Source organism: Sebastes fasciatus, chromosome 12, assembly GCF_043250625.1.
Source record: "Sebastes fasciatus isolate fSebFas1 chromosome 12, fSebFas1.pri, whole genome shotgun sequence".
NCBI lineage: Eukaryota > Metazoa > Chordata > Actinopteri > Perciformes > Sebastidae > Sebastes > Sebastes fasciatus.
Window position 1 is genome coordinate 33,317,418 of NC_133806.1, and position 24,997 is coordinate 33,342,414.

The following is a 24,997-nucleotide window of genomic DNA, read 5'->3' on the forward strand; positions in this document are numbered from 1 at the left end:
TGTACTCTCAAGAATGTCGTTCTAACTTTGCCATACCACGTCCTACACACACAAGCTCATCATATTTCTCTCTCACACACACACACATTTGTGAGGACATTCCACTGCGTTGCTTCCTTCTTTAAACCTGAACCCTGACACTCACCCAAACCACCGTACCACTGAACTTTTGCTCTTGTGCTGAATGCAAACCGCAACAAGTGGTTGAACATACTTACAAACACTCACCTGGAAACATAAAACTTTGTGTGTGCACATCTCCTCCCCACCTGGAAAACTAGTTAGATGTTGAACACGCACACCACATATCTAACACATTTACCTATAAAACACATGTGCTCGGTAAATAACCTTCTTTTATGCCACAGTCAAATGTTGTCATCTACAAGGACGTCGTACCGCTGAACCTGAGAGAAAATTAGACTGAAAGAGAAATTGCAAATGAGATGCATAAGGAGGAAGAGACAGGGAGAAACTGAGAGAACTAAAGACAATGGAAGATGAGCAACAGGAAAGAAAGATACTGTAGAAGATAAGATAAGAAAAAGATGCAAGAATTGGAGAGATTAACGCTGCTGGTATCAAGCTATGTCTTAATGTAGCCAGCTTCTGAAATAAATTAAACATTTTAATTCAATACAACTCAGTTAAAGGTGCAAGGTGTGTAAGATATGATGGCATCTAGCGGTGGGGTTGCAGATTTAAACTAACTGAAACTTCTCTGTGCCAAGTGTGTTGGAGAACTACGGTGGCCGACGCCAAAATACAAATGTCTCTATCTATAGCCTCTGTTTGGTTTGTCCGTTCTGGACTACTATAGGAACATGGCTGGCGACTCTGTGGAGAGAGGACCTGCTCCATATGTAGATATAAACGTCTCATTCTAAAGTAACAAAAACATAACAATTCTTATTTCCAGGTGATTATGCACTAAAGAAAACATACTTATCGATATTATATTCCATTTCTGCCAGTAGAGCCTACTAAATGTTACACACTGTTCCTTTAAAAGATCACTCCCCTGATTTAACATTGCACTCTTACAGTATAACATTGTGGACTCACTATGGACAGTTGCAACTTGACCAGCAACAGTTCAGTCAGAGATTTTTGGCGTGTTATGCAGATATACCGGCTAATGTAGCCTCGAGCTGCTAGCCTTAAGCCAGTGGTGTCAAACTCATTTTAGTTCATGGGGCCACAAACGGCCCAATTTGATCTCAAGTGGGCCAGACCAGTAGAACCACTGCATAATAACCTGTGAATAACAACACGTCCAAATTCTGAAAACGTTAACAATTATTGAACAATCCATTTACAGATGAACAGATGATGAACATGACTAAAAACTGACTGCTGTTTCCTCAGACCTGCCAACAGTTCATTTATCTTCTCTGTTCTCAGTTGTCCTTGTAAGTTGTTGTATTCTTCCAGCAGCCTACTGTACATTTGACAGTGTTGTGTCACGTAGCCTGTACTTAAGTACTGTAAGTGGGATTTATAATAGCATATCCAGCACAGGGCCTGCTACTTTTATTAGGACGGCGTGACCCCCAGCAGACAAATAGGAATAGCAGTGCATTTTATTGAAAAATAAAAGTAATTAATGACTTCTCTGCAATTTACACACTTTGCAAAGTCATCCAGTGGGCCGGATTGGACCCTTTGGCGGGCTAGTTCTGGCCCGTATGTTTGACACCCCCTGCCTTAAGCAGAGCTGAATAGCAGGCTAGAGAGGTCTGATAAGCTCACTTATCTCTAATTCTACACTCCCACATTTTTTTTTATTTTCAAATTGTTGTCTTTAATCTCAACCGACGTCGACTCAAGTGGCGCCGCTCCCTCTTGACCTGTAAACACATTTTGATGTGTAAAATTGGTCAATTTAAATCATTATCCTCATCTCTTGGTGTAGCGTTCTTACATAACAAATACAAAATCAAATCAAAACAAGTCAAATAAAATGCTGGCAACAAAGTGGAGATATTTCATCACAGAATTATTTAGTTTTTTCTAAAAATAAATAATAATTATTTTGGGCTCCAGCATTCATATTGTGGTTTTGACAGTGGAAAATGAGCTTGCAGCTTGTTTCTTAAACTATCTGTATCCAACCAGTTATTATCATGCAGCTATATAGACTTAATTCCTCTACAGAACAAACATTTTTGTATATGACAGTGATAAATCGCCCATTCAGGTATATTTTATCAGGGTGCCAGCATGTCAGATACATCATCGCTGTGGCAGCTCAGTGGAATTTGAGAGCAGTTCATTGCTCAATACCTTGTTTTCTTCCACAGTAGAACGCAGCCAAAGAAAGGTTCAAAACTGGCACAGTCCCACACTCACTGCTGAGGCTGATTGTAGAGTTATTACAGGCAGTCTATCTCTCAGATAGACAACGCTGTAGGAAGGACTTCACGGAGGCGTTTGAGAGCCAACGGTGTTTGTAGGAAGCTGCCAAATCCAGGTTGAGGATTTCAGATCAGATTAACAGACATCCTACGGCAGCCTCCAAGGGAAACAAAACTCTGCTGTGATGAGGTGACACTTCCAGTCCCTCGGTGCCAGGCCAAAGAAAACACGGCAGAAAGGGAGAGGAAGTGGAGGAGATATATATACAGTAGAGGGAGACAGGTAGATGGAAGGAAGGAATGTAGGTGGATGGACACATTGATCTCTCAGATCACCATGGTATTAAGACGGTGTCTCCACACCAAGCATTTTACAAACACAAGAATTATTTATAAAGGACTTTCCAAGATACTAGAGATGCTTTACATGACAAATTAGATTTTAAAAAAGTAAGAAACTATGCACAATATTGTGTACATGATATCAAATTAAAACATTAACATTAAGTTGTGATTTGAACAGGTTTTCCAAGCTCAGTTTGAAAGTTTGACTATTTTTTGTATTAAATCCATCATCCATGTTGGGATTAAGGTTTTAGGTGCTGAGGAATATCATTGAAAAGGAGCTCTGTTGTGGGGAAAAAAGGTTAGGATTGCCAGATATTATAGGAAAATGATGTACAATGCTGTCATCAACACAAACACTGTTCACCCACTCAGTCTACTCTGTATGGACAGACAGCGCTGGTGTTCACCTGAGGAATGGATGGTTTCAGGTGCTCCAGGGTTGTTGTTTCTGCTGCAGTGAATCATGAGGACATTGAGAGCAGCTGAGGGAGAAGTGTCTTTCAACACAACCAAACCTCTGGAGCCTGGCATCCACAGAACAGCCTGAACTTGATGCTCGTCATTACTCACTTTTCCATCCTCCAGATTTTTTTTTTCTTTGCAGAATCTGTAGGCAACGGGACAAGACTTTGGTATTGAACGCGTTTTAGTTTCCGTTTGTAGTCTGAGTAGGTTCGAACAATCACGTTTGATTTTCATGTTTGGTTGCATGCAGGTAAACAGTACATGTGGCGAGCAAATCGGCTATCGTCTGACGACGATTTAGCTTTTTATTAGCTTGGCTAATTGCCTACTTGAGAAACAATCCGGTCGTAGATGTCGTCTCTCAACTCCAACTCCATTCTTGTGTCTCAAGTTGCTAATCGGACTGCAGTCTTGGCCCGGATATCTGATATCTGATATCCAGATATCAGATATCCGCTGGCTACACCGGAACCCCAGAAGTATTGTCCATTGCCAACCTACAGGTTAAATCGTTGCCAGACCGATAGCCGATGGATTCTGAGCTCTCTTAGCGTTAGCTTATCCTCCTTCATTAAACCAGCAGTGTGTTCCAATCCACGTACTTCCAGAAGTACACTTCAATGTAGTGCACTTTGTGCACTCTGTACTCACTTGAGTAGTGCATAAATTTCAGCGGGGTAGGGTCGTCTCAAATCGAATACTCTGCGGCACACTGACCGGAAATGACGACCGCAACATTTGCTACCCGCCAAAATATCTTCTGAAAAAAATGAAAGCAGAGTGGAAATTACGTTTCCAAAGTCGTCGCCTACGCCTACGATGTGTCCTCCTGTTGGCTGAAAATGCACCGGTATGTTTACGTATTGTATTGTTTTATTCTGTTATCTACGTATGTTTAAATAGTGGTCGTGGCTCAGCCTATTCCGCTACGTAGCCAAGATGGCGACAGTTGAGTGTGGAAAGTGTCCAGTGTTCCACACTCAACGATCTGACCGTTTTGAGTACAACATCCGGGTACTTTGAGTGCACTGCATTTTGCCATACTTCCCAGTGTGAACGCACTTATGCACTCAAAGTAGTAAGTGTAAGTACAGAAGCACGCGGATTGAAACACACTGCAGCTGTTTACAGGGAGCTAACACTACCTAGCTAACACTGATTAGCTCAGCCATCAAATGAGATTCCAGCCGATTCAATATCCAGGATCCCTCTAAGATGATTGTTTTTCATTTTGGCATCGATGATGCGTCTTTCTCTTAAAAAGAAACAACTCTCTGGCACCTCCTAGTGAAAACTAAAGGCATTGCTTTGTATTTAGTATTGGAAGGTGTGTGCTGCCCTCTGCTGGATAACACTGAATGCAATACTTCTCCTCACTTTGTTTTCTGTGCTGTGATTTGATTTTAATGTGGCATGGAAAATTCATAAACACAATGAAAATTTGACATTTCAAATACAATTAATGTGTATTGTATTTTCACTTTATTTCCGTGTTTTTTGTTTTGATTTAGGCCTTTAAAATCTTCCATACACTGGAGGTAAAACGCTTAATGATTCCAGGATTCAGGACAGGATTCCCTTACAGCAGTCTCTCTCACCGTTTGGCCACCGTTGCCTTCCACCATTTTCGAGCTCTGTCAGAAAGTTTGGAAACTTGTGGAACTGCTGCAGCCTGGGGCACATGCTATGTATAAGTGGTGTCAAAGGTTTAAATCTGACTAAATATGGCTTTTTGCTGTATTTCATCCCCTATCCTTCCCATCTTTCCTTTTATTTTCCACTGTATGCTTTCTTAAAAAGGCAGATAGGCCATAAAAAATAATTGTTATAATGAATGTTTTAACTTTGGCTAAAACCTGGCCCTCTAGGCTCTCTATCCAGACGTTGTGGTTTACTGATGCTAAGCAGCTCTTGGCATGAGTGTAACTCCGCGATTAGTGCCCCTTTAAACACTTATAATTCACAGCCTATGAAAATATTATCAGAGAGGGCCAGCTCTCTGCCTGGGGGGGTCAGGAGGTTGTTTTAATGGTACCATGGGCTCAGTGTGTTGAACTGTTCAAGCTCACAGCATTAGGGTTGTCTTAAATCACTCTCAGTGGGTTGAGAACGTGAAGAAAAACTGTACAAGATATAATCATATGTGTGTGTGTGGAGTAATGTAAACGTGAAAATTAGGCATAATTCTCTGGCTATTATGACATAACTGGAACATGTGGAAATTATTTTAAAAAGTTTGAATTATAATGACAAATGGTTTGTTTTTCCAGTGTTGTGTATGAGGGAAAGCTTGAATTCTCATCTGCACCCCCCCTCCCCCTCCCCCCTCCAACCCCCCCTCCCCCCACACACACACACACACACACACACACACACACACACACCTCTGCTCAGACTGAAATTTCCTGTTAAGTAGTGGTAGGAGGTGTGTGTGACACATTTGTCATTTGGCTATTGGTCATTTCAGCTGGCGGTTTATATAAGGAAGTTTAAATATCAATAAATACTTTGTTCTGCTACACAGGTGCTTTCTGTTGCCAAGACATAATCTATGGGGTGTGGAGGGAAGAAATAATGAAAAATAACTAAAAGTTTTGACTTTATGAATCACGACCAAAGCCAAAGAATGCCTAAAGATAAGGTTTCCCTTATGTCATCTCATATCAGATGAATAAACTGTATTTTTCTTTCCTTATTTCCTGTTAACTTCCCAGAGTTGTAAGGATGACCTGCTGGAGTTTAGTATGCAAAGTGGATTAAAAGGGTCCGTTTTAAATGTTTGTACAGTTGTGAAAAGGTTATGATGTTGTTATATCTGTTATCAGTTTTTTAGATTCCCTGACAAGTATGTTAATTTATTCCGCAGTAATTCACAGATTTCCTAAACTTTTTTCTTAATAACCCAAACAACACACACATGACACGGTCTATATGAGAATTATCTGAAGCCTTCTGAATTTATGACTTACAGTACATCAAAATGGATTCATGATTTAGTTTTTTCAAATTCATATATAAAAGAGATATGGCAGTTAAATAAATGGATTACCTCGACTCTGCTTTATTATTTATTTATTTTAATATTTGTTGTTAGATAGTAGAAACATTCATTAACATATTAGATTCAACTGAAGGTGAATAGACGCTAACTCTGACCCTCAACTGGTGCTCCCTCTTCCTAATGTATTACTGCAAAGCAAGTTTGCCCCCTGTTGCACAACAAAGGAATCACATGGGTAGTGTAATTAAATGGCCCTCAAGTTGAATCACTCTTCTGTTTCATTCTACTGTACCACGTCACAGTAACAGTGAGTTATGTATGTTGTCATTTTAAAATAAGATTTAGGGGACTAGGGAAAAATAGGGAATATTACCAAAAATAGAGGTTGGATTGACGGTTTCTTAAAGGACCAGTGTATAACAATTAGGGGGATCTATTAGCAGAAATGGAATATGATATTAATAAGTCTGTTTTCTTTAGTGTATAATCACCTGATAATATGACTTGTTGTGTTTTCATTACCTTAGAATGAGCCGTTTATATCTACAGAGGGAGCGGGTCCTCTTCACGGAGTCCTCCATGTTGCACCGCCATGTTTCTACAGTAGCCTCTGTTAACTTTTCCTGCTTGGGCCGGAGTCGATAACGTTACTCGCTACCGCCGCCACCACTCTCTCTCTCTTGCTTCACCACTCACTTCCATTGTAAACACACACTCTACCCACTGGCTCTCCTCCAAATGGCTCTAGAGAGGGTCATTCGCATTTTTGCATTGCCCACCGTGGCTCTCCAACACGCTTGACACACGGGAGAGGCTTTGGTTTGTTGCAATCTCCTCACCTCAACACTAGATACCGCCAGATCCTACACACTGGACTTTTAAAATCCACACCATCACTCTTCTATCATACACCAACATGCTGCCTGTCCAGTGTGGTATATGCAATAAAGATGCATTTTGAGTTTCAACTGTGAAACTGTTTCACCTTAATCAAGTAAAGTGTTACTAAGCATATGTTTTTGATTTAGGGTTTTTGGTTTTAAGGCTAAAGGTAAAAAAGTGATTGTTCTAACCTAATAGCACCCTGGGCAACCATGGGACACATCCACATCTATACCTCCAGACATTGTATCCAGTGCACTAACTGTTCCTGTCCCAGTGCCTTCTCACACCTCCCTGCACCATTTGTTGCCTCTATGTTGCCCTTTCACCTCCCTCACCTTGTACAGAGCCGTTTAGTATTACAATGGGGCCTCTTAGTGGTGAGACACAGTGCGGTGCGAGGTCAGACCAAACATAATGATAGGTTCAGCGTTTACTGGCCCAACAACAACTTGCTGTCTTTACCAATCTGAACGCTCTCCCGAATCTTTCACGGATGAAATAAAATGTTTCCACTGCAGTGAGCACCACAAGCGCACGACTTCCACTGTGAAAACAAAACCATCCCAAAACATTCTCTGTGCTCGTCTAGTTCACTGTCCAAACTATGCAGACAGTCAACAGAAACAGTGGTGTGGTGTCAAAGAGTCTTGTTAGGACAAGGCACAATAGATTCCTTTAAAACTGCCCTGCAAAAGTACTTATTTCTCTTGATTTAACATCTAACAAACAAGAAGAGTGTACACCAGTCTTAGTGTGCAGAATGGTGGTTTGTCCAGGAGATGGCGCCATAGTTTAACTTCTGGTCCTGAGTGGGCCTGTGATTGTGGTGAAATATAAAAATGTTTAGAGTTACAACAAAAAGCCCACTAAGAATTACTACATACATATGATGATTGGTTGTATTCTGTCATAAACAACAGAAAGGAAAACAGAAGAGAACTAAAACAAAAACACACAGATTAAATCCAGCATGGGAATACAAAGTATGAGCATGACCTGAACTTGATCATGTTTTCCAAAATTATTAAAGGGACCGTTGTTACTTCTTACACATATAAATCACCCGGGTCAGTGTCCCATGTGCGCTCGCACATACGCTGTTCAGACTCAGACTCCAACACAAACTACACAGAAGCACCAGAACCGCAAACTTCTACATAGTGAAGCCCGTCTGTTAAACAGTGTTGGCCGCGGTTGTAGACCGAAGCTTTAGTCTCCAGGGCCGGAGTCTCTGCTGTACTCTGCTCCTCTGCCTGCCTTCACTCAGCTCGCTCCACCTCACATGCATGCGCGCACACTACACACTGCAGAAGACTTCGTAGCTCTGAGAATATCTAGTGAATGTACAGTGGACGTTTGTGCAGAAATAACTGCTGCAGCTCCTCCAGACCAACAGAGGTTTCCCATGTCTTGTGAAGTGACGGGGCTCCGCAGAGAGAAACGTTATCGTCTCCGACCAAAACTCCGGTGTCTCCCCTGTTCCCTCCGGCCGCAATGATCGTTCATGTCTATTTAGAGCGAGCAAGCGCAAGCCCAACGTTGACTTTCATTGGCTTAACGGCCACAGGTGTCGCTGTTAACAAGCAAAATTAATTAAATTTAATTAATTTAATTAATTAATTGAAATGTTGTGCATGGGCGGCTGGTTAGCTCAGTCGATAGAGCGAGCGCCCATGTATCGCCAAGGCTCAGTCCTAGCAGCGGTGGACCTGGGTTCGACTCCGGCCTGTGGTCCTTTCCGCATGTCATTTCTTTCTCTCCCCCTTTCCAACACTCTATCCACTGTCCTATCAATAAATACTTAAAAATCACCCCAAAAAAATTACTTCAAAATGTTGTGCATAAAAGCTTTGATGGATGGATGGATGGATGGATGGATGGATAGGTAGGTAGGAAGGTAAACGGACGGATGGATGGATAGATAGATAGATGGATGGATGATGGATGGATTGATAGATTGATAGATAGATAGATGGATAGATGAATGATAGATAGGTAGATTATGGATATATAGATTATTATGAAATAAAAAGGATTTCATGAAAACATCTGCGTGGTTTCTCTATATAATCTAATCTAATCTAATGCGGAAATCAAATGCCGACCAGAGATGACGAAATGCAAGACGGGATGTGCAGTGTGTGCAAATCATGTTGCTCAACGAGTTCCTTCCTAGCGCTGCACTGCAGGGATTTCCCATGTTACACTACTGTACGCATCCTCCCTCACGTAGGCTTGTTCTCAGTCTGACACGTGTTGAGAGGAAGAGAGGAGAAGAGAAGGGAGGAGAGGAATAGAATGGTATAAATGATACTAGAATAATTCACCTAAGTCTAATTAAAATATACTGTTACGCTTATTTCTATTATCTACTATATTATATATTATGCATTTATATAATTAATCAATCCAGTTTAGCAGCAAAACACCCTGTCTCCATGGGAACGTGACATGTTTGTTTCATGACCTCTTACATAACCGTGCTGCATACATCCATATAGGTTCATACACACATATACACACTGCATCCATAGGCAATCCAGTCTGCAGTCCTTTACACATCAGTGCACAGTGGAGGCCTGGTTATAAAACATGTGCCTGTATGTATACATGTATAGACCATGCAGTCCAACAGGGACCAGCCTACCAATTACATTAATACTGTGTTATTTAGATCGCTCCTGTGTCTTCATATTAAGAATAATAAAGGTTGTCCATGCACCAAGCTATGTTTCACCAGTAGTTAATCACATGCACGTGACTAACTCATGGTGGGGTGGGACGAGACAAAACGCTTCATCATTTCCCACCACTTCCACATTGGCATCCTGCCAGCCTCCCTCTGTTTCTCTAGCCTCTCATGTATCTGTCTTTCTCTCTGGTAGATATCATCTTTCATCATCTTTCATCATGATGTGTAAGATGTGTGTGGAAACAAGACGTTAGCAGCCCTGTGTTACATCCCTCTAGTTACTATGGCAGCCGCTGAGACAGCGCCGTGACCAGCCGCTCGTTCCGAATGGAGGCCTAGAGGCCTAGCAGCAGCAGCATAGGATGATGGGAAGTGACGTCACGTCGCCAGGGCGACCAGGCTCCCCGAGACACGTGCCTTGTATAAAAGTGCAGGCGGCAGTGAGGACTGCGCACACAGACTGAAGCAGCATCACCGAGAGGTAAGAAGCCTCCACACACACACACACACACACACACACACACACGAACCCCCAGAGAACGGCGTCATTACACAACATTACTCGATTTCACACGACTCAACCTTCACTAAGCACACAGTTTACAAACGTTAGCTTATCTTTCTGTGCACACACGTAGGCCTACTACTTGGTTAACCAACTAATAGCGTTTTAAATTAATATTTACTGTTAAATTCGTCGCATATTTTCCTGAGAATGGTATTACTGAAAGCTTTAAACAACTTCCGGAGGCCAGTGGCCACCCTGTAGCCCTTTATAGTGAATCACAGCCGGATTTTAACCAGCCACGTAACTGTGAAAGTGGACGAGCGAGAGATGGAGAAACGTTAGCTTCAAGCTCATGTAGCATGAGTAAAACGGGGCTGTTTGACTGGATGACCTCTTTAATGGTACAGGAAGATAAAGAAGCGAGGATGGGGGGATGCAGCCGTGGCCTGGCTGTCTGCTTGTGTAACGCTCTTTACTCTACTAGAGTCGTGCTAGCCGACACCATCATCCACTAACACTCTCGAGGCATTAAAATGACAAAGACAATGTGCACATATGAGCTGTGTTTCATTCATGAATGTACAGTTCATTGATCTGAAGCTAACTTGTCTCACAGAGCGGAGAACGTGACATCGGCTGCTCTGCTGCATCTTTGCGGAAGTGGATTAGTCTCCATGTTATGTAACACGTTAAATATATATATATATATATATATATATATCCTCGTTTATCCGAGCAGATATTCAGCCTAACTCTAGCTTATGCAGCTATACAGTTTGAATGAAATTGCTTTGCCGTAAAAGCTGTAATTTGACTGCAATATGACTGTATTAGTGAGCTGTACTGATCCAGTCGTCGAGGTGAATGAGTGCAGCTACGTGCCTCCTCTGCTCCTCATGATGAAGTCTGTCGTCGTTGCGCCATCAGATTGCAGAGATGAAATGTCCTCGGGAAGCAGAGATCACGGTGATGCAAGAACCGAGACGGGACAAATGAATGACCTTGGCTTTATTACATGTGGAGAGATGAGAGAGAGGCGTGCTGAAAGCCTTCCTGTGATGTGATGTGGCTGTTGAAGGACAGAGAGGCGGTGTGGTGTGGTGTCGCATTATTCTGTCGCAGTTTGACTCGACAGACCTGTTGATGCGGTTTGTAAAGAGGCCTGAGCCTTTTTAAAGCAACAATACGACACAGCTCAAGTTCATTTCTAATATATTTAATTACTCAATCAGCCATACAGTATTTTAGTGCAACAAGGGTTTAATTAGAAAGCTGGAAAGTCAACCTTGTGCAGTGGGGGGAAATGACTGTGCAAAAATAGGAAATCTCATTTTGTATTCAGTATTATTTATAATAAAAATAGTAATAATACAGCACATAATTAACTGTGGTAATCCCGATTTGCTTGCAGCTACTTTCATTCATTTCATGTAGGTGTGGTACATGCATGTCGGCCATGTCTCACTGTTGAAGGTCATCACTCCAGCTGAGGAAGGTCACAGCAGACCCAGAGCTGCTGTGGTGATGCTGACCAGCTGCTAATCTTTATTCACAAACTAATTATCAACTTTGAAAAGGGTTATTCCCTCTGAACTAATGAATGGGGAGTCAGACCTCTTAGCTCAGGCTCTGGTTGACTGAAGGTCACTAATAACAGGCCCAGTGCTGCCAGAGAGATGCTAAGTATTGTAGTCAAAAAGCTGTATGTGTTTTGGAAGAAAATTAACAGCCATTCGCCATGCATCAGCAGATAATAAATTATGATTATAACATCCATCTAGATTAATTCCTCCAACTGACTTTTAAAGCACATGCATAACTTTATTTAGTTTCTTGTCTGAGATCCAGTGTACTGGATATATTAAAGATCACCAAATGAAATTAGTCTACTAGTTTCACCAATGCATTTGCAGTAGTTTAATGCTAAACTAATACATCATACAAGGCCATACATTAGGGGTGTAAGACAATATTGACTATTATGTTTTTTGATACTGTATTGATTCTCAAAAACACTGTATTAATTTTTTAATTAACAGTTTACATGCAAAGATTATCTCAGACAATACTTTATTTTATTTGCAAATAAGTGCACCCTCTCAGTGTATGTATCCTCTCAAAGTAGTGCTATGATGTTGGATGCTACGGGGACTGTGATGAATGCAAATGCAGCTACCACTGTTATGCAGAAAAAAGTAAACATTTTTCACTGGTGCTTGCTGTAAGAAGATGTTTGAGATAACTTCTGTTGTGATTTGACGCTATACAAAAATAAATTGAATTGAATATAGAGCAGGTCTACCGAACTCTACAATTTAGAGACCCAACAAGAGATCCCCAATGAGCATGCACTTGGTGCGACAGTGGCAAGAAAGAACTTCCCCTTTTAACGGGTAGGAACCTTGGGCAGAACCAGGCTCCGGGTGGGCGGCCATCTGCCTAGACCGGTTGTCTCTTTCCTCTGGTACACACTTCAGGGCTGGCTGCCGGGGTTCAAAATCAACAGTTTACTGTATTCTGCAGTTAGAGAGTAATCATTGCTACTCAAAGTCAATTTTGTCATGAGATTAATATAGATACAGTCATTCATTCTCCTTTTTTTTTCTAGATTAACACAAGTTTTCCGCTCAAAGGTAGTGGGGTTGTTCCTTGTCCAAGGTTAGCATGAGTGTCCCTCTCCGTTAGGCTCTGCAGCCGACTTATCAACCAGCCATCTTGTCCAGGATGTGTGTATAAAAGAGAGAAGGAACTCCAGAGTGACTCAGCACTCTGCAGCACTGTCAACAAATTTAAGGAAATACACCCTACAGTAGGGAAGGAGACACAACTGGGACATACTGTCCTATAAAAGTACCTTACTTGTGCAAAATACAGTTATTTGAAGGTGCAGGTGTTTGTACAGTAAGCAGAGTATGAGGAAGGTAGCAAACACAGCATAAAACTGTACTGTACAGTAGCTTTAGAGAGGAGAGGAGGAGAATGACAAGGTCTGAGGCTTAGGAAGGATATCTGTCATCTGCCTGCTGACACAAGCTCATACAGTGTGTGTGTGTAGTCCAGCATTACCTCTGCAGAGTAGTCACATGTCTCTCTCCTATTGAATCCTCTGCAGTTAGATACAGCACACCTTTTTACTAATTCATGTTGGTGTTTGTGTGTGTACATGCGTGTTTGTGTGTGTACATGCGTGTTTGTGTGCATGAACAAGCTTTTGTTGAACTGCAATACATACAACTTCTACTTTTATAAAACCACATTCCTTATCTTGATTTCATTAATTATTAAAAACTTCTATTAGCACTAGAAATGCAGTGTCTGCATGTCGTGTTAATGCGCCGCTGGTGAATTGTCTAATAGAAACAAAGACTGTCTGTCCCTGTCAGCAGGAGACCATCCCTGCTGAGCAGGACACACAGCCTGTGGTGTTGTGGTGTGTGTGTGTGTGTGTGTGTGTGTGTGTGTTTGTCTGACTGGTGATGTGATTGTGTCGGACGTTTAACTGACTAGTTTACGGCAGCAAAGTGACGTTGCCTCAGTGATGAGACTATAAAAAGGGGAGGAAGCAGCAGGTATACTGCTAAAGGGGAGACGGGATAAAAAGATGAGCAGAAGTTGGAGTTTGAATCCACTTCACTAGTGTGTGCATCTTAAGGGTGTATAAGTGGGATTTATCGTTCAGCCTCTAATGTATTTTGATTTACATGTTTCACAGAGAGGCGGCCAAGAAGAGAAAACATTACTTAATTGGATTGTCTGTCTGGCCTCTAGCCAATCAACCCACTGCAGTGGAAAAGTACAGGAGAGAAAGAGGGTGTGGCAGAGGGATAAAAAGCGGGAGCGAGGTTTGAAAAGACACTGAAAGAAGGGCAGACGAAGGAGGAAGGCAGGGGGGGGAGTGGCATTGTAGGCAGGAAGAGCGAGGGCAGAGTCACTGAGTTCATTCACTCATGAATTTACAATTAATACACAAACTGAGGCCAAAGACTGAGTATACAAGCTTTATCTAAACTCGTAGCTTCTCCTGACATGAATATAGGTTGTTTTCAAGTTCTAGTTTTACTCTTGTCCTGTCTGTATGTGAACCGTAATACTGTTAGAAAGATGTCTGTGTGCTCCTCAAAACTCCATGTAAGGGTTAGACTGGAGTCCAAATAGTCTTCTAAAACTGTGTTGACATATTACAATCAGTGTTTGTTTGGCAAAGTGTTGGTGCTTGACATCAGAGGATGTGTTGGCAGAAGTGAATTGCCGTGTCATACTCTCTCCTCTCTCTTGCTCTCGTCCAACAGACAGTTGTCACAATTGTATTTATTTATTTTTTGATGCATCCTGTTGTCTTTGTCCTTTTCTCGTTGAGTAGTTATGAGTCCTGTCTCCCAGTGGTCCCTCCGGTGCACATCCACACAGACATAGAGACCTTGTCCTGTAGCCCCCTGTGGTTAAACTCTGAGAGGAAAGTGGGTCGCAGCTCAGAGGGAGGGAGGGTTGTGCTAAATGAAGGGGATCAGACAGACAAAGAGAGAGGCGAGGACAGGGACAAGGAGGTAGAGCATGGTGTGGAATTTTAATGATTAGTTTGGGTGGTGGGGTAATGGGGAGGTGGGATATTCATGAAGCCAAAAAAAAAAAGCGAAGCAGAGACGGTTAAGAATGAACCAGGGGAGGAATTAAAGTGCAGAGAGGACGATAAAGGAAGGAGAATAAACCAAACAGATTGAATGAGAAGAAACAAGAAGTATCAGGATGGATAGACAGATGGAGGAAAAAAGAAGTAGGTACAGTAGACAAATGAGTAGCCGGGTGTACTTCCTCATTAGTGAGGATTCTGACTGGCTTGTTCCTACCTTTGTCTAACCAATCAGAAGAGGAGATGGTAGCACCACCCCTCGTCAAGTGATTGACTCGTAGGAGCAGTCTGGTCTAAGGCGATGTTAGATTTATGGAGCAGAGAGGTGAGGCAGATGTGAGGATGAGGGAGGAAGGAGAGATGGAAATGATTGGCTGCTCTCTGGCCTGCCAATCAGTAGAGGAAGTGGATGCACTTCATAAATCTAAATCACGTGTTTTCAGTAGTACAGATAAATCAAATCACATGCAGACATAACCACTGAAGAGAGCTCACTTTGACCAAAACTGGGAGGAAGGACCTTTACTACATGTCTTATGTCTGGCTGTCAGTCTGTCTCGTCTTCTCCTACGTTTTAATGAGTGTCAGCAGATTGCAAACTGCAGTCGCACACTCTGCACAATACCGCCTCTATGAGCTGGGACATGTCTGTGTGAGGGCCGCTACAGAGTGTGTGCTGATTGGGTGACGATCAAAAGAGGCGGGACTGTGTGGTGGAGAAGTGGGACGAGCTGCTGGCTATGGAGTTGGCATTAGAAAGTTGACTGCACAACAAAATCTTGATGTTACTCAACATAGAAACATGGAATAATTTAACTATATGCAGGGATTCAACCTAAATGTATGGACATAAATGTTGCTAGTATCGATGTTTAAAAAGTGTATTACAGCATATTTTGCATATTTCATACTAAATCTGCATGAGAATACTAGGGCTTTCCCGAATACCATTTTTTTGGGCTTCGAAGCTTCGGTGAGAAATATTCGACGCTTCGCGGAGCAACGCAGAAGGCTGACATGTTCTTCTGTCTGTCCGTCTCCATCTACCTTGTTTCAGTGCCGCTGCCACACTACTGTACTCACACACGCACCTCTACACACAACAAACAACGATATCTGTCTAAGAATAACTATTATTAATTCATGTTGAATATGAATAATGTTGTGGGATTATTCCTTATTTTATGGGCTATTTTGGGATTTATACACTTGTTACATATTTATATATAAAAAATTAAAAAAGAGATGAAAAAACAAAGCATTTGATTAGTAATGTGGAGGTCGAATACCATGGCAACGGTCAAAGCTTCGAAGCAATCGGGTCAGCCCTAGTGAATATGTATCTCACACTACATTTGGAAGCTGAACAATGGTGCTACAGCAGAGTATGATGGCGCAGCACCAGTGTTTAATTCCTTGTATTCATTCATGAAAGCTGCATTAGACGACTTTTTTTTGGGGTGGGGGGTTGCCCTGTGTAACCGCTCCCTCGTCTCCCATTGATTGGCTAAAGCCTCTTATTGTTGCTAGGCAACAGTAACTGACATGGAGGGGGGGGGAATGTCACCAAGTACATACTGTATAGGCAGACTGACACACACACTTGTGCACCTGTCCTATCTCACATTTTCATAGTTTTAACTCAAGCAACTGATTAAAATAGATTATTTTCTATGCATAGTAACTAAGTAGTCAGGTTGTTAAATTCTCCACATCATTTGGTTTGAGTCCCATTAGATCTCTTATGTGGCTGCACTAGTCTTTGTCCAGACTTTCCACCTGCTCTAGTGAAGCAGGATAACCCACTCTGTTTACAAAGTAGTATCATTTGTCAGTAGAGCAGCCATTTTATGTTGGGAAACCCAGGGCAACTGCTCTGTGCAGAGAAAATGGAGAGGTTAACATAGAGAGAAAGAGTGAGACAAATAGTGAAAAGTGCTCAGGCGACAGGGGGAAAAGAGAGTTCAAAAGAGAGGAAAGAGAGAAGGACTGCAGAGTTTAGTGAATGCACAATAGGTAATGGTGGGAACCAAGTAGAAAGGAGAGGAAAGACGTAGAAATGTGAGAACACCGTGGTCATACTGTATGCTCTCTCTCTCTCTCTCTCGCTCTCTCTCTCTCTCTCTCTCTCTCTCTCTCTCTCTCTCTCCTTTGGTGACCTTGTATTAATGGATGCTAGCAGCAGAACACAAAATGGCTGCTCTACCTTGAAAGGAAGGTACAACAAAAGGCACAAGAACCTAAAAACTCTACACACGACCCAATTAGAAATCAGTTGAAACCGCAGCAGACTGTTCAATAAATAGATTTTGACTGGCATCAGATGGGGTTACAGCTCCAGCCAGACCGAGCATCAATGTGTGCTTAATAATAAGATGATTATTATCCAGGTTAGAATTGTTCCCAGTTATTATCTACTATTACTAGCGTGAGAATGAGAGGGATGATTTATCCTAATCTGGTCGCCCCTTTAGTCTATTTAAAGTGTTCCCACAATGCATTTCACCAGATCGACAGCCTGTCCTACATGCTCCCCACTGTGACACACATACACACACACACAACAGATTAGGAGATTACGGTAGACTAAAATGACAACCAACATGTTTCAAGGACAATCTGCGTTGCCCTGATTTACACACAGACACACGTTAGCTGCTGGTCAAGCTAACACCTGGTCAATGAGAGAGTTACCGTATCTCTTCACCTGTAAGTGTTTAAATACAATAATAAACCCTAAATGAGTCCATACATTAATTCAGATTTACATTTTGAAACATGTCTTCAACCAGCTGGTTGCTGTTGAAATATAGTGATATAATGTTAAGACGGAGGTCACTTTGAATCCTAAATGAATTTATTAGCGACCTAATCAACGCATAAAATCTTGAATGCAGTTACAGGAAGTTTTCTGTGCCAAAATGACATGATTTGTGAAGCTAAATATGATACCAGAGTGCGTATCCCTTCTAACATGGACAGATCAAGGACAGCAAAGGAGAGGAAGAGGTGGAGTTAGAAGATGAAGGAGGCAAAGGAAGGAAAGGAGAGGGGGGATGCAATTGGTTGAAAAGATGGGGGCTGGAAGAGTAGGAGGCGAGGACAGAGGAGGTGCGGAGATCTGAAGCATACAGCATGAGAAGGAGAGGAAAGCAGAGGGAAAAGGAGGTCACATATTTGAGTCAAGGCCAGGCTTCCTCTTTGTTCACCCGGCAGACAAGTCTCTGTTTGCAGCGTTACATACCTCCTCTCTCCCTCCCTTCTTATCCATTGTTTTCTAAACATGTCCCTGCATGATGTAACACCTCCCTCCTCCTGCAGCAGATACACATTAAACATGCCATTTGACCGCCTGTATTTTTCCGTCGCTGACAGCAAACAGGATCACACCCTTTGCACAGCTTCAGTCTGTTATTCTAACTTCAACTCAAGCACCAGCTCGTCTTGCTTCAGGAGCACACCAACATACTACTGTACCACCTGGGTGCGTTTTTCACCCTGTAGTGCTAATGCGTCACACCGCCTGTCCACCGTACTGTGAGACTACTGCTACAGTCTCTCTTCATGTTATTGTGGCATTGCTGTACAGACCTTACAGACAGATTGGACATAGTCACATTACAGCAATGCCACACACACACCCAAACCCATTGTATAACTGCCAGAAACTTAACTAACCTGATTAAAACCACCTCCTGCTGCCAGGGCAACCGTTTGTCTCAGTCCAAACACTTTTCTCTTTGCTGGCACCTTGTTAAGCTGCAGTGACTTCTAGCGTTGTTAAGTCATCTGACTGAGTGCGTTGCCAGTTAGAAGACATTACTAAGTGAGACTGGATAGCATTCATGTTATTTTCATCAACCAGTAGCTGTAGTTATTGTCTTTCTTATCTCATTGGTTTCTCTGTTGTTGTTTTTTTCTCCCAGTTAACTCAATCCCCCACAAGCAGCAGCCATGTCAGACCTCTGTGTTGGAATCAATGGGTGAGTTTGAAACACACACGTTTCATATATAAAGGATGGTTCAGATGGATTTTAGGATGATTAGGATAGCATGTCAGGGATGCATATTTTGGGGATGGGTGTTGTTTTTACTATTTCCACAGCAAGTTCTGGTGGTTAGTAAATGGTTAAGAGGGGTGAAAATGCATTGTTTTCATTTAATTATAATAAAATTCATCCTTTATACAGCATGCTGGATTTTGATATGAGAGACTGATACAGAACAGCACAAATGGGCTTCTATCAAATGATAACGGCACAATAAAATCTGTACTTTACTTTGATTACGTATGTTAGAGGTTAGAAGTTCATCCTGTTGCATGCAGCTCTTCACTGTGGTTACGTGGTCTTTTACTATTCCTTCCTTGCAATAGATTAAACTGATTTGACAAAAAAGTGATTAGAATTCACTTCCTGTATCTTCTTCACAATAAAAGCCTTGAAGCCGTTGGCCATAGAAAAGCTTTTGTTGTGAACTAACAATGAAAAGTGTTGCATGAATCATAGCTGAAAACCAGTGGAGCTGCAGGAATATACGAGTGGAAGAATTTCTGATTTCATGATTGTTCTTGTGATGGGGATCAATTAATGGGCAGGCCTTCTCTATAGTAGGTAGACCGCTGGAAGTTGTGTTGGAGTTTGCAATGACAGAATTTATTAGAAGATTCATGTGAGATCCCAGGAGTGGTTCCACATCCTGAGGAAGTTTCCCACCATTATCCCAAAACAGCTATTATTAATCTCTCTCTCTCTCTCTCTCTCTCCTCGCTGTGCAGTTTCGGTCGTATTGGCCGTCTGGTCCTGAGGGCTTGCCTTCAGAAAGGCATCAAGGTTGTGGCCATCAATGACCCCTTCATTGACTTGCAGTACATGGTGAGAAAAATGACAGGCACATACGTACATGCTTACAAATGATTCACATTTATTTAAATTCCAGTGGACCGTCTTTTGTATGAGATATACAACATCATAATTACTCAGTTACAATATTGGGTAGAAAAACAAGATTTAAGCCTGCAGTGTATATTGTTGAAAGAGTCTGGTTTACAAGATAACAAGTGTTGTTTCTCAGTAGTTTGTTTGTCATTTGGCTGTAAGCTGAGAACACTACCAGTGACTCCACAAATCTCCCAGTAAATGTAAAGATTGTTTAGGCATTTGTGAAGTTAAATGTATAAAATCAGATACTATAGTGTTATAATGAAGTTTTATTTAGCCTCTTCCCATCCCCTGCCCTGATAACCCCATCATTTTCCTCCCGCATCCCAGGTCTACATGTTCAAGTATGACTCCACCCACGGCCGTTACAATGGTGAGGTCTCCCAAAAGGATGACAAGCTGTGCGTCGACGGCAACGCTATCTCTGTCTACCAGTGGTAAGTGAGGATGATGTTTAGTGGTTAGTTAGTGGCTCTGTTGATGTTGATGTTAAATGGATAGTTTGGGTGTTTTGAAGTGAGGTTGTATGAGGTACTTATCCATAGTAGATGTATTACTTACAGTAGAGAAACAGACCAGGAGTACCAAAGCAATGTAGTGCTGTGGACTGCTGTGCACCTAAAAGAAAGGCCCACTTAAAAAAATCAATATCAGTTTAAGTGTACGCTTTATTAGAATATTTTCACTGCTTTATCTTTCCATCAGACAGCCCTTTCCTTCTCCTTTCTGACGGGGAACTGAACTGAAAGTGAAACTTAAATATACCTCCCTCAAAGCTGACAAAAACGGTATAGATATGTTTTACTTTGAGTTCAGTTCGGCGTCAGAAATTCTTCTAAATATAGCGTACACTTATACGGATATCAATTTTTTAAGGTGAGTGTTTCTTTTCGGTGGCTAAATCAGTTTTTCTGCTGTCCACGTCCACAGCACTGTATTGCTTTGCTCTGGTGTTCCTTTCTGTTTTCTCGTTTCTGTGGGCACGCCGACCTTCTTCTACAGTACTGTAAGTAATACACCTACTATGGATAAAGTACCTCAAACAACCAAGCTACAAAACTCCAGAACTATCCCTTTAACTGGTGGCAACAGGATTAAATTAGGCCAAAATCTGGCCAGCTGATTTATTATGAAGGACCACATAGAAGCAGCCATCTAAGAGCTCAGTTTGAATTATTACATACTTTGTTTCATTTTTAAGGTGAGGTATTTTTATACTAGTTTCTTTAGTATCCTGAGTGAATTCCTTGACTGGAATGAGGGATTGTGCTGACTAAGGCCTCCCTCATATAGCTACCCGTCCATCCGTTGTACCGGCTGTTGTTTTAGTCCTTTCAGTAATGGAGCCTCCTCTCTGCAGAGGGCAACGCCAACAAAAAGACGAGTTATAGATGAGACATTTCTGTTCCTCTGTGCACTGAGTGTACATTTGTGAGGTGTCCCTCCTTGATATCCTGTTTTTAAACATACCATCTTACCTTTTTTGGCAGGCTCTTAACCTTTACATCTCAAGGTGTTAATTGAAAATTAATATTTTGCTCTTCACTGACATGATATTATCCAAAGAGGCTCTGCATGCTAATTTAGAAAGCACAGGATGTACTGCTCTAACAAGATTAGCCCCCACTTCTCTCTCGCTATATAAAACTTGCTCACTGTTTCTGTTTTTTTATTTTGATGTCTTTGTCAACCCCAAGTTTAACATTCCTAAACGGTAGTGATAATCATTTCATCTTAGACTGACTCTGTTCTTTCTCTGACTCCAGTATGAAGCCAGCAGAGATCCCCTGGGGCGTGGCTGGAGCCAAGTATGTGGTCGAGTCCACTGGAGTCTTCCTCAGTGTGGAGAAGGCCTCCGTACGTACACACATGCACATATACAGAAACAAACACTCAGACTGACAGATGGTCCGGTACTGTATGTAACCCTGTGCCCTCTTCCTCTCCTGTCCAATCACAGTCTCACATCCAGGGCGGAGCTCAGCGTGTGGTTGTGTCCGCGCCCTCACCCGATGCCCCCATGTTCGTCATGGGAGTCAACGAGGATAAATACGACCCCTCCAGCATGACCATCGTCAGGTAACAAACCTTTGGTTTATGGACATGCATTCACACTGTACATTTGATCTAGGGCTGTCAAAGTTAACGCAATAATAACACGATAACGCAAGTTTGTTTTAACGCCACTAATTTCTTTAACGCATTAATGCTACTTGTGATTTTTAGGTTGTAGTGGGCTCAGTTTTAAAGCTAGAGTGAAGATACTGGTATTATATGAAACTAGAAAACCTGATGAATCCATTGGAAACGGCTAAATAACGCTCCAAACTTACGCTAAATTTTGGCTACATTTGTATGTAAATTTTGGGTCCCTTGACCTCTGACCTCCAGATCAGTGAATGTAAATGGGTTCTATGGGTACCCACGAGTCTCCCCTTTACAGACATGCCCACTTTATGATCATCACATGCAGTTTGGGGCAAGTCATAGTCAAGTCAGCACACTGACACACTGACAGCTGTTGTTGCCTGTTGGGCTGCAGTTTGCCATGTTATGATTTGAGCATATTGTTTTATGCTAAATGCAGTACCTGTGAGGGTTTCTGGATCAATATCTGTCATTGTTTTGTGTTGGTAATTGATTTCCAATAATACATATATACATACTTTTGCATAAAGCAGCATATTTGTCCACTCCCATGATGATAAGAGTATTAAATACTTGACAAATCTTCCTTTAAGGTACATTTTGAACAGATAAAAAAAATTTATGATTAATTTGCAATTAACTATTTCGATTGACAGCCCTAATTTTTAATTTTCACAAACATGTTCTTCAAGAGATCTGGATCTGGTAGAGTCTGGTAGTTAATGACCGTGTCTGTCTTTCTGTTGATAGCAATGCCTCCTGCACCACCAACTGCCTGGCCCCCCTGGCTAAAGTCATCAATGATAACTTTGGCATTGAGGAGGCTCTCATGGTAAGTCACGGTAAATCTGTGTCCTCATGTAATAACTGTACGTTTTAACCACTGTTGTGACGAGGACTTCTTCATAGATGCTACTGTACAGTTACTAAGGTTTTGTGTAATATGACCTCTCCTCCTCTCTGTAGACTACAGTCCACGCATACACAGCCACCCAGAAGACAGTGGACGGCCCCAGCGCCAAGGCCTGGCGTGACGGCCGCGGTGCCCACCAGAACATCATTCCTGCCTCAACCGGTGCCGCCAAGGCAGTGGGCAAAATCATCCCCGAACTCAACGGGTAAGGACTGACACATGAGTTGTCATCTTGATAATCAGATGCACCTTTTCCAAGGAGGTTAAAGGCAGGGTTGGTTAAGATTTTAGAAAATGTTATGTTATATTTGTTGAAATTCTCATTACATCCAAACAACAATCAATAAATCAAATGCTCTGACAAATAGAAGAAGAAAAAAAAAATGGTATCTGTGGCTGTCGCAGGACTGTAATAAAGCCATCCAATTATTTCATTCAGAACAAATGTAATGATTGGACCTGCTCGCACTCTGCCCGTACACTCATTGTGCCTCATCGGAGTCTTCCACAAGCTGCTGGCTTGACAGCTCTGAGTTCTAACAATAGCCATGTTTGCCGTTCACATTCATAATGATATGTTCATGTTCGTAATGATAATTTTGGAGGAAGGCCTGAAGTGACTTGGCAACTTTCTCTCTAGATTTATGGACTTTTGGAGGTAATCAGCAGCTAGTGCTGCTAGCTACTTCCACTGGAAAAGAGTTGGCAACACTGGGCTCGTTTTTTCAGCTGGATCATTTAAAATAAATCTAGTGTACTCTTGCTAGTTTCTCAAGATCGTCCACCCTGCCTTTAAGAAAAACCAGAAACAAGATGGTGACACACATCTGTCTCTCTCTCCAGTAAGCTGACAGGCATGGCGTTCAGGGTGCCAGTGGCTGATGTGTCTGTGGTGGACCTGACATGCCGTCTGTCCAAGCCTGCATCTTACGCCGCGATTAAGGAAGCCTGCAAGAAGGCCGCACATGGGCCCATGAAGGGAGTGCTGGGTTACACCGAGGACCAGGTAACACCCAAAGTTACTTCACATGTACTGTAAAGCAAATACATGGCTAGTAATAAAAATGAAGAATGGAAATAGACATTCAAAAAGTCTGACTTCTGTGACTGGCTGTGATTGAGTGTGTATTTTGCAGTCAGTAATGAAGCTGTACCTGGCTACGTTCCATTATATCTGACCTGTAGTGGGGTTTGTGTTCTGCAGGTGGTGTCCTCTGACTTCATTGGTGACACCCACTCCTCCATCTTTGATGCTGGCGCCGGCATCTCCCTCAACGACAACTTCGTCAAGCTCATTTCCTGGTTAGTTTTTAAATGTCATGTAAAACAAGAAGTTAGTGTTTTATCGAAAACAGAAAACAGGAAAAGTTCTATCTTTATTTTTTATATCTTTTCAAAACCGAACAGTTAATTTCTGTCTCTTCTTTTCGCTCCCTCTCTCTCCAGGTACGATAATGAGTTTGGCTACAGCCACCGTGTCGCTGACCTGCTGCTGTACATGCACTCCAAGGAGTAGACATTTCCTGTCCAAACAGGAAGTCAGGAAAGGGACCACCCCCAACCATCCCCCCCACACCCTCCCTTCTCTTTTACACACAGGCCCCACCCATAGCCAAGTCATAGCATCACGGCCCTCAGCTCTACTACAGTATACGTAGGCAGCAGCAACTGTGTGTTTGAGTGTTCTGAGTTTATCTGTGTTTTCCTTTAATGACGAGACGATCGGTCGGTGACAGTATTTGTGTCCGTGTGCCCCCTCTCCACCTCCCACTGCCACTTTAGATGTGTCCTTATGGCTCAGTCCTACGGTAACTACTGTATCCATCTCCCTGTTGGTGTGTTTTAAAGGCTTAAGGAGGAAGCTGAGAGGCAGAGCGACTGTAACTCCGCTTCAGAGTAACGAGATAAAGAAATAAAAGTTGGAAAAACCTCAAGCTCTCATGTTGTCCTGTTTCATTATTACCGGTATCTGTTCCCTGTGTCCTATGGAGCCTCAAAACTGACTAAAATAATCAAAATATATATAAGACAAATCAAAAATATAACTGAAGACACCCATGAATAATATTGTTAGTTAAATAATTAACATGGAGCACAAGAACTATAAAGCTTT

At 42.1% G+C, this 24,997-nt stretch overlaps 1 protein-coding gene across 1 annotated transcript; it reads left to right on the forward strand.

The window, feature by feature from the left end:
- The first annotated feature begins 10,128 nt into the window (after positions 1–10,128).
- Positions 10,129–24,818, forward strand: gapdhs (glyceraldehyde-3-phosphate dehydrogenase, spermatogenic). Its single transcript, XM_074654799.1, has 11 exons — positions 10,129–10,229; positions 18,810–18,866; positions 19,661–19,757; positions 20,154–20,260; positions 21,590–21,680; positions 21,784–21,902; positions 22,722–22,803; positions 22,938–23,089; positions 23,728–23,890; positions 24,089–24,186; positions 24,331–24,818. Exons 2-11 carry the CDS (start codon positions 18,838–18,840, stop codon positions 24,398–24,400), a joined length of 1,008 nt encoding a protein of 335 aa, XP_074510900.1. The 5' UTR covers positions 10,129–10,229; positions 18,810–18,837; the 3' UTR covers positions 24,401–24,818.
- Positions 24,819–24,997: the final 179 nt, after the last annotated feature.

Coding starts and splice junctions, on each gene's coding strand:
- gapdhs (XM_074654799.1), top strand. CDS start 18,838: ATGTCAGACCTCTGTGTTGGAATCAATGG. Junction 21,903..22,721: donor TCCAGCATGACCATCGTCAG/GTAACAAACCTT, acceptor TTCTGTTGATAG/CAATGCCTCCTGCACCACCA. Junction 23,090..23,727: donor ATCATCCCCGAACTCAACGG/GTAAGGACTGAC, acceptor CTCTCTCTCCAG/TAAGCTGACAGGCATGGCGT.